At 33.2% G+C, this 10,409-nt stretch overlaps 1 protein-coding gene across 1 annotated transcript; it reads left to right on the forward strand.

Moving 5' to 3' along the window:
• The first annotated feature begins 239 nt into the window (after positions 1 to 239).
• LOC123558146 (uncharacterized) lies at positions 240 to 9,182 on the forward strand. The gene is made up of 7 exons (XM_053544456.1): positions 240 to 366; positions 1,057 to 1,198; positions 1,417 to 1,542; positions 1,880 to 2,197; positions 5,154 to 5,258; positions 5,509 to 5,982; positions 6,182 to 9,182. Exons 2-7 carry the CDS (start codon positions 1,114 to 1,116, stop codon positions 6,193 to 6,195), a joined length of 1,122 nt encoding a protein of 373 aa, XP_053400431.1. The 5' UTR covers positions 240 to 366; positions 1,057 to 1,113; the 3' UTR covers positions 6,196 to 9,182.
• The last annotated feature ends 1,227 nt before the right edge of the window (positions 9,183 to 10,409 follow it).

Below are 10,409 nucleotides of genomic sequence, written 5' to 3' on the forward strand. Positions count from 1 at the left end.
TAGAAAAAGTATGCTCCCTTTGCTTATAAAGTTTTGTATGTTTTTTTCCACACTTACTTCGTTCATAATTAGGATTTGCATCTTCCAATCAGTTTTTGTTTTTCATCTGGACTACAATTCAATTCTGAGTTTAACATTTGTGCGGAATATATGTGTTAAGCAGATAGAACAACTTTCTAAAAAATAGATATACTTTTATGTGTAAAATTAGATTCACACAGATGTCATTAATTAATATTTCAGGGGGATTGCAGTGATAGGACTAATCCTGAATTCGATATTAGCGTTGAGGATACAGATAAACTAGAGTCTGGATTCTCATTGACGCAAAATGTCATCGAAAATACTGGTACCGCCAGCAGAGAGGTACACAGATTTCTACAGATTCTAATTAGTTCTACATATCGTAGATGTTGACGTAACGCGTCATGATAAAAAAGAAACTAATGTTAATATAGGGTCATGTACAAGATTGTTAAATATGGCTGATTAAAAAAACTATCGAGCATATTTTTCTAATTGAAGTTTATAGAAACGTCTTGCGGATGGAAAACATCATACACTGTAGAATTTACAGAAATACCTATTTTGCCTGCTTATTGTAAATATTAAATGTAAAGATAATAGTGCTAGCACTAACATTTGTATTATCAAATTTAATGATAACACGTTGTAAATTTAATCATGATATTAAAGCAAGAGCTGCAATATATATGGGACAGTTTGTACGCTTTCGTATGCTGGACTATGTTCTGTTCTAGGTTATCCAGATAACCAATAATCCCCAAAGTTATAAACGTTGAAATTTGCCTCAAGATAATTTGCAAAAATTATTGACGACTTCCACATGCATTTCTGACAATTCTCAAATGATTTTGTATCGAAATCTGTTCGGGTTGTTGGTAATTATATATTTTTAATAATTGTCAAGAGACCGTGCATGAAGCACTTACAAGAACTTTTTTTTAAAAGAACGTATGCACATGTTTCTACATCGACTGTTAAATTATCCAATAAAGCCATAAACTGCGTTCAATTGATACCCCTTTACTTTAGTTCGAAGCTCAGCAACGTCAAAAACAGGAGACAGGTAGCCTGCATAGATACGAGGAAATGATTATTCTTTGTAGACCAATGTTGGTGTCAAATATAATTGTTAGTCAGGTCCTTCCTCATCTGCACTCGTGCTTTAGTCAAAGTAAGTATGCTTTTATTGAAATTTCTCATTTAAGCTTTTTTAGTAAATTCATTCTCTTGTCCCAATTTGTTTATTTCACTTATTGAAAACTATCCGTCCCCCAGCTCTGTATCGATTTCTTTTATATCTAAATAACTTTATAGCATGTAGTGATTCTACTAGTAGCGTGCAAGTTATCCCGCTTACGGTCGCTTATTATGTACATTTTATCAACGTAGCTGATATCAGTGCCATTAAAAGCGAACCAGATCGACACAAAGCAGTAGAGCTTTTACTAGACAAATTACAAGCAAGCAAGGAACCTGGGAAATGGAAAATGTTTGTTCAAGCATTGGAAGAGTGTAGTATGTATTAAACTCTAATATGTTATTCCATTTGAATATATTATCTCTCTATGTATGAAATCATCTTATACCCCAGAGTATAGCTTACATCCAGAAGTAAACATTATTCTTTAAATATTGATTCTTTTTATGACACTAATTCATGAATAAACTTTCTTGGTCCAAAGTATTTTGTAGCTATGCTTTGGGAACCTGACCATTAATTCTATAAGGTTTTATATTGTCGTCAGTTATCTTGCATTGTTTGCTGTCTTGTGGGTTTTGTATCTAAATGCCACTTTAACATTGCATGATGATTTCACATTAAAAAAATACTGTTTTTAAATTAATCTTTAAGAATATCAGACGATAGTGGATGCTCTGAGACGAAAAGGTGCTGCAGACAATAATGATCCTATTAAGATCTTGCATATGTTTTCACCTAAACTTCGAGAAATGATTGTACCATCTGAGCTAACAGCTGAACTCCTGAAGGCAGATGTCATCAACTCCGATGACAGAAGTGAAATACACCAGAAAGAACGTTCCGCTGGCGCTGTCGCGGCAGCTGACATCTTGCTTGATAGAATTCCTAGTAAACATCCGAGGTGGTTTGATAATTTTCTCGAAGCATTAAGGAGTGTCAACCGATCTGATCTGGCAGACATGCTGACAGGCTAGTTATCTTCATCTATTTCACCAATACCAGACTATCCGCTCTCATATTCATCGGGTTTTTTAAAATGATAAAACTTTTACATATTTAACAGTTGGTCTTTTCGTTATCGATTTAGCCCAGTCTAAGTAAACTGGAATACAGGTTGGTTTAGCTACCACAAAGGTCAAAGTCACCCAACCAAACCTTTTCCTTTTAATTCAATATAGTTCTTAATATCCCCTTGAAACACCCCTCCTACACATTGCCCTCTTCACAAGCGCGTACAACACCGGACGCCCCTGTCAAAATCTAACAATGCCAACTTATGACCATGCTTTTCCTCAGCCAAAGTTTAAAATAAAATCATTAGGTAAGTGCGATTTTGAAAATATAATATAGACATACTGGTTGTACGAGGGGTGATTTATATGTAAAGCAACTGTGCTTAAATCTCAAAATTCACATGCGCTACTGTCGCTGAATCAAGTTTTATTGAAAGGTGTATCCTTCGGTTAGCGATGCATAACATTTTACAAAAAATATTGAACCAGAATATTGAATTTTTAACACGATAATTTTGAATAAGGTGTTGTTATAACACTGCATGTAAAATGGTGGGATCATGTTCTGAAAAGTGGCATAAAATTCGTGTGTATATCAAAGCTAGGAATAATTTAGGAATTCGTGGCCGAAACATTTTTATTGAGATTTGTGACATAGATGGACATAATGAAGCATCGTATAGCACAGTTACCATTTGGATGTCTCGTTTCAAATCTGGAAACGAGCAGTTTCAAAATCTCCCAAAACGTGGACGACTGAAATCAGTCACGACAATGCAAGGTGATGTGAAAATCAAGGAAGATGCTTGGTTGACTTTGCGCGAATTAGCCAATATATCAGGAATATCGACTGCACGAAATCAATTTATTCTGCGCAAAATATTGAAAGTAAATAAGATATTTGCACGTTGGATACCACACTTGTTAAGAGCTGAACCAAAACGAGACCGTGTTAAAAAGGATAAACGTTTACTTAAGTTGTGCCCGAAATTTAAAAAAGTAAAACCTGTCCTAATTTAATAACGGTTGATGAAACCTGTGTGTACTTTTTTAACCTAGACGGACATGTTCCTTCGTGTATCGGCTTCAAAACATTCCAGGAGACCGTAATTTTCAAAAGAACAGCAACTGTGAGGAAAGTTTTGTACTGTATATCCTTTTTCATTCAGGCACCAGCCAAACAAGTTGCTGTTCATAAGAAAAAGGTGTGACAGCCAAGTAATACACTAATGTAAAGTTTTGAAGAAAGTGAATAATTATTTAATGAAACGTCGACCTATATGCGACATAAAGCACGTAGCTTGTCTCCGTGGTAATGCTTCTTTTCGTAAGGCTCACATTTCGACTGCTTATTTGGGCACATATAAAGCACGAGCCTATTCTCAGATCTGCCGCCCTGTTACTATTTTCTGTTTCCGCGACTTGAATCGGTGCTTTCTGAAAAACGTTACGGCTCACTTAGTGCACTGGGCTCAGCAATAAGCCGGTGCCTTAAAGCCATATCTATTGATGCCTATAAAAAGTGCTTTCAACATTGGATCAAAAGACTGATACTTTGTATTAATGCTAATGGAGAGTACTTCAAAGGATTGCATTGATTTAAAATATATAAAATGTTGCAATTAAAAAATTAAAGCCTGAGTTGCATTACATATGAATCACCCCTCGTAGAACATTTATCGAAGTTTATCATTCTTATAACCGGATATATAATACATTCTTGTTGTATATACTTTCTTCTATATTGGCAAACATTTTATTTTACTTTTTTACTAGAAATACCCAGATTTTATTCCCGGTGAAGATATTGAAATGACATCGGACTTCTTACTTCTAAGACGCAAACAGTGGATGATTTTTTTCTAGTGTTATAACAAAATGACAATGCAACATGCATTTAGAAAAACAAATCCACTAATTCCAACAAATGGAAATAATATAACACATATCTCTGTATCAAATATTTATAAACGACTTCTAATTGAAATAATCTTATAGCACTATTACAAAAAAAGACAATATTTTCAAATATTTCCTATTCTTACATTATTCAAAACTCTAAGTAAATACTATATGAATGACAGGTGTTCCCTTTTAGCCTTAGTTAAAATGCGCATTAGTTGAAGATTCTCATTTTCATCAAGGAAATTGTGGATTTGCAAGGATATACATATAAATTTCTTTGTCCTGCAGTGGTTATTTATTATCATACAACTTCATACTGATTGAGTAGATTGAGATATGATATAACTTTAACGGACTTTATGTCTTTTTCTCCTACGTAGAGTGCGCATGCGCGAAATTCTACTTCTAATGTTAAGGATCTCGCCAAATGTAAATCGCAATTAGAGAGGTTCATTCCATGAACTATAATTGTACATCATTACCTATAATCGTGACCGACATATTCAAAATAATTTGTAATGATACAGATACAATGGATCTTTTATTTCCGTGAGTTCTGAAGAGCAATTATTCTGAATCTTTCTATCCTAAAACCAATGACATTTTCCATAAAACAATATTTGCAAAAGCATGACTGTAAAAGATGTGTATTTTACAGTTAGCATAAAATGATTTTGTATGGCCGTCTCTAATTTGTATTATCTTTCACAGTTTATTTATATTTATTGTACGTATGTATTATAACTATGCTGATATGGGCCGGTGGCCAAAATCAGTAAACTACATTGTCATCATATATTTTTGACAGACACTATCATATATAATTTTCTTGTACCTTAAAGACATATGACAAATATTATACATATGCATTTCTATGAGTGTCAAATATGATTAACATACATCGCCCATCTAAAGAAATAATCAAGTCATTATTAACCATTCGCAAACGTCAGTACAACAACAGCGTTTTATTTTATTTTGTGTTTGGACAATGTCATTTCTTTCAGGCAAGGACAATACGGAATATGAAAGTACGTTGCCAAATGTTAAACAAAATCCAACAACTGAAGTGCAGGCTAAAACAGAATCAACAATGTTTGATGTAAACAAAGGTAAAATGTTACCTTTTTGTTTCAGAAGATAACTTTCATGAACAAAACAAGCATTTTATCTTAAGCCTGCATTATAATTATTTCTAAACAATCGATTTAATGGCTACTAACATATAGAGCATCAAGTTACTGACATGATAATTTCACGCATTCTTTGGTATGTAGGTTTGTGTATATATAATTTAAGTTTTTCTCTCCTTAAGTCTGTATACTTATTGTGAAGATAATGAAGTTTGCATTATTTTTAAAGAAAGTAGAAGCAACGATCATAAAAATCTTGAGCCACTCATGGATCAACTGGAACGTTTTAATCCAAATGATGAAACTATAGAAAAGGATATTCTGGTAGAGGATAGAGATTTGAGATCAGAGAAAAATATTAAGAGTACACCAGTCGTTTTACATGGTCAAAGCAGAACTGTAACAGACGAAAGCGAAAGAGAAAACGTTCAACCAGATACATCGTTGTTACATGAACAACCAAACTCTGGTTGTTTACATTGCTTCTGTATTTCTAAAAACAAAATTGAAAGTGAAAATATTCAAAAGTTGAAAGGGAGAAATCGCGATCTGGTTATTAAAACAAACGATCTTGAATTAGAGCTGAAAGAATTAGAGAAAATTCTACATGCTCATAAAAAATACAATGAAATGCAATTGCAAAAGAGAAGCCTCCTTGAAAAGATTCAAGTAGAAGAGAAGAAAACAGCTGATTTAAAAGCTTGTAAGAAATGTTTGGTACACTATATTTTATAAGTATAACGATTACTATTAAGGTGTTGTTTTATCCATTTATGTAAATGTAGTTTATGTGTAAACGTTAATCAAATGAATCATATTTACTAATGTTATATTGCAAAAAAAATAAACTTTTCTCGAACGTTGCGAAATAACATCTTACATATCTGAACTATTTTTTGCAGCAATATCGGAGTGAAAAGCGAGCCACAATGTGTTGAAAGACTGGAAGACGTAATCTGCAAGTAGACGTCATGCGACAATATTTTTCAGCGTTTTACAAAAAAAGTGTCCTTGTATTAACTTTAAAGATAGTACCTGTAGTTGTTTAGGGCTTGATTGCTGATGTTCAGAACACGGAACATATACTGTTAATAATCCATTATAAACAAAAGTCAATGTCCACTAATCTAAATAGGGAGAGCGCCGATCTACGGATTGCGGGGTCGTGAGTTCGATCCCTGGGTGAGACGTATGTTTTCCTTGACGATTTGATAAAAGACATTGTGTCTGAAATCATTCGTCCTGTCCCTCTGATTTATGTGGGGAAGTTGGCAGTTTCTTGCGTAAACTACCCGAAGTTACATAACCGTTGAAATACTGTTGAAAAAACGGCGTTAAACCCAAAACAAACAAAAAAGCATAATAAACAATTAGGAGACAGAAGGAGGATGTCAATTTTATATATATAGGAAAGAATAATTACATTTACACTTTGTGGTAAAAAAAGCGTTACAATTGCTTGTTATTTTTTTGTGATTTTGATTTTTGAGCTGTGATTTACTCGTTCTTCCTGGCTTTTGCTGTAGTATGCTCATATGCTAACATGCATTCACGGCTCAATAATACCTCGTATATACACAAATAAGTTTAACTTGAACAATGCAAGGGAAATAAACTGTACAATAGACAAAGGTTACCTTGAATTTAGATGTTTTGTGGCAAGAAAAATGATAAGTATAAATTATGATCAAGTTCCTCTTCATACCATTTTACTGTCGGAATTATGGTATAATAGTGTTACAGGATTTTAATCTACTGAATCTTCTCAGTTAAATGTTTGAAAGTACTGTCATGTGTTATGCTTTACATAAATTGTACTATGTTTGACTATAAATTGTATGTATGCAATTTTATGTTAAATAAAGTATATGTTATGTATGTTAAAAAAATAAATACTTCCGGTAAAGTAAAACGGAGGGATGCTTTTTAATCAATGCCCGTCCGTATGTTCGTTTGTCCTATTTTCGTATCTAGTCTATAATTCTTGATTCTCTTAAACTATGTTCAGGAAATTCGAGTCAAATATGCAGCCCGTTAATACAATTCATTTTTTGCAACCTATGTTCAAGTCACACCGACCAAAGGTCATAGTAAAGGCAAAAGTTTGAATCTTGGATGTCGTGATCGAGGGAGGCATACAACTTACACTCCTTTAACGATTTATTATGGTACTATATATAAAATTGGTACGAATACATTCACACCAAATCACAGAAAGAAAGCGTTATTTTACATGAAAAATGAACAGCAAACAAAACATATATATTGTGATACAAAACAAGTGTCAATTTACTGTTTTTGCATTCCGGAAAATATTTGACTAAAGGGCCAACAGTTTCCGACAGTTCAACGCCATTTTTAAAGAACTTTGATACATTTGTAATAATGTCCAGTGCTGGGATTTCGCACGAATTAACGTAGTTTTCAGGATTTGTTTTTATTTGTTAAATAAAATGGCATTCATTTTAAATTTATTTATTTATTTATTTGGGTTTTACGGCGCACCAACACAGTATACTTTTGACATTATTTTAAGAATAGTGCGGTAAAACATGTATTGGACAGGTAGGTTGTTGATAAAGATACTGTCTTTTTACAAAATATTTTTGTGATATGGTAATATACTTCTACACCTTAAACATCACAATGGTGATTCATCCATTCTAATAATTATTCATCGTGGGCTCAACGCGAAACTAGTCTTTGGGCGTTTTAGAAAAATGTTCAAGAGAATGGAAAATAAAACGTTCCAAGAAAAGAAAGAATTTGTTTTATTAAGTATCATGAAGATATTATATCTGTTTTAGTGTTACGAATACATGAACACATTAATGTTTGTATTCTGATCACTTGAACAAAGTTTTTGCCTAAAAATTCAAGCAGAATACTTGCACACTGAATTATGATAAAAACCTTTTGAGTCAATGCGAAACTATTCTATGTGATTTTTAAATAATCTTTTATAAATGCGCTTATGCCCATTTTATCAACATAAAAACCTATGAGGGTATGTGTTTCGTATATTGGTGAAAAAGTGCAAAAGAATACTTGTGCACTGAATTTCCTGCCAGGATTGTCCGTACACTAAAAGTGAAACTAGTCTATGTGTGTGTCAAAATAAGATTTTTGCAAATTATTTCAAGTGCTTTTGTTAACTTGAGATCAAAATAAATATAAAGCTAGGAGTGTTCATAATTCAATGAAATGCAGCAATTTCCATGGATGACAATAAACACGAAAATAAAAAATAACACAAGCATATTTCAGGCCTCTCAGTTTAGAACATATTGATTTTGGAAGTTTGTCAATAATGAATAGATTTAAGAAATATCTGGTAAGATCACAGTTACAAAAATCATATAATATACGCCTTTGGCCTTTTATTACTACTAATTGTTACTCAAGTTTTAGTTGGCATGTAAGTAATGGCTATATGTATTGGCTTTGATTTAAAGCTTTTGTGAAGTCAGGAGTTTGGATGCGCAGTAATTTAATCACGAGTGATTTAATTATATGGTATTTGCATCTGAACGACTTGTGAAATCCGACAGTGAAATGCTTCGACCTCGGTCCATAATACCTTTTATGGTAGGTTTTGTTTCTTTGTTTTGTTCGGTATGTAACATCCGTTTTCAACATTATTTAAGTTATATCAGGCGGACAGTTCACATAATCATCGTTACTAGATCACTATATCCGTAAGCAACTGCCAATTTCTCACATAAAGAATCCTAGTTGGTAGCAGGGGTCGAACCCACGACCCTCCATCAGCGAGAGGTTTCAGAGATTACAAGTCCACGACTGTTTCCCTTGTAAACATCACGAACCCGGCCTTAATGCTGGGTCTGTGGTACAATGAACAAGGATATATGAGGCAAATGCAATTTAGACAAGTACTATAATTACCGCATTTATTATCATGAAACGTTATATGTGAATAGTAATATTTACTAGAAATGTAAGTTAATTAACGAAGAGTTATTAAACTTCTGAAGAAATTCAATGGTGTTAAACTTTAAAATCACAAAATATTATGATTTTAAAAAAAGTCACGCCTATAACTTTTATGAAAAAATAACCCTTTGCCTGCTAAATTTCTACAATGGACAGATACATATTTCAATTTGGACAGTACTTTTTAACTTTATAAATTTGCTGACATGGATGTGCAGGCTGATCTTGATCTGCTCTGGTTGCAAAGACAGAAACATTTGCCACTAGCAGGCAAATAGTTAAACATTACAAGAGAATAGTTTAAGACACAAATTGTAATTTTAACAACCTCAAAGACAAACTTGAGCAGGTGCAACATGCGCATATGAAAATACAAGCTGCACTATATCTTCATGCTCAAAAACTAACTGCAGATTTTGGCAGCAATAATAAAAACAGTAACTTAACGCGATAAACATAGCAATACGTCATGAACACACAATGCTTCAATTCTCAAAGTCCTGACTATTATATTGTCACTGTGGCATGTGTAGATAGCTAACTTTTCAAAACAATAATGAAAAAAGTCATTAACACAAAACAGGAATATTTAATATCATGCTTCTGAAAACTGTTACTCAATCAGCAGTTTCGACAGACATGTATCATGTAACAATTCAGTATATAAGCTAAAAGCAAACTTTAAATACCTGAACATCTGACAACTTGCACCACTAGTTACTCGTTCTTATGCGAAATAATATATCACTCAGGCCTACGACCTTGTTTGGGAACTTACTATTTCTTAAATAACTGAGTGGGATAGGCACATTTCTAACTTAAAGCTGTTTTAATTTAACTGAGCCTGGATTTGGAATGTTCTCTGTCGTGCGTCTCAGTCGACTCGGAAGATTGAAATCATACCTGTAGTAAAACATGTTGCGAATGAATAAGTAGAATCCTGAGGTTGCTGATCATAACCTTTTCCCTTTCAGTGTTCAAATAAAAAATGACTAGGTATTTTGATAGCTCTATAAAGTAAAAAAAAGTCATCAAGTGATAACTCTTTAACTTTGAAAGGTTGACTAGACCTTTCTGTGCTTATAATTGCTGCCCATGCTTTGTTGAGCAAACACTCACATCTTTTGATTCATTTTCTACTGAAGAATGTACACACTCATTCTCATTTTGAGTGTG

This window comes from Mercenaria mercenaria, chromosome 5, assembly GCF_021730395.1.
Source record: "Mercenaria mercenaria strain notata chromosome 5, MADL_Memer_1, whole genome shotgun sequence".
In the NCBI taxonomy this organism is placed as follows: Eukaryota; Metazoa; Mollusca; class Bivalvia; order Venerida; family Veneridae; genus Mercenaria; species Mercenaria mercenaria.

What these genes read in the sequence shown, in the direction of transcription:
- LOC123558146 (XM_053544456.1), top strand. Translation starts at nt 1,114, where the DNA reads ATGATTATTCTTTGTAGACCAATGTTGGTGTCAAATATAATTGTTAGT. An exon ending in TCAAGCATTGGAAGAGTGTA is followed by an intron (nt 1,543 to 1,879) that starts GTATGTATTAAA and finishes TTAATCTTTAAG; the next exon opens with AATATCAGACGATAGTGGAT. An exon ending in TCTGGCAGACATGCTGACAG is followed by an intron (nt 2,198 to 5,153) that starts GCTAGTTATCTT and finishes CATTTCTTTCAG; the next exon opens with GCAAGGACAATACGGAATAT.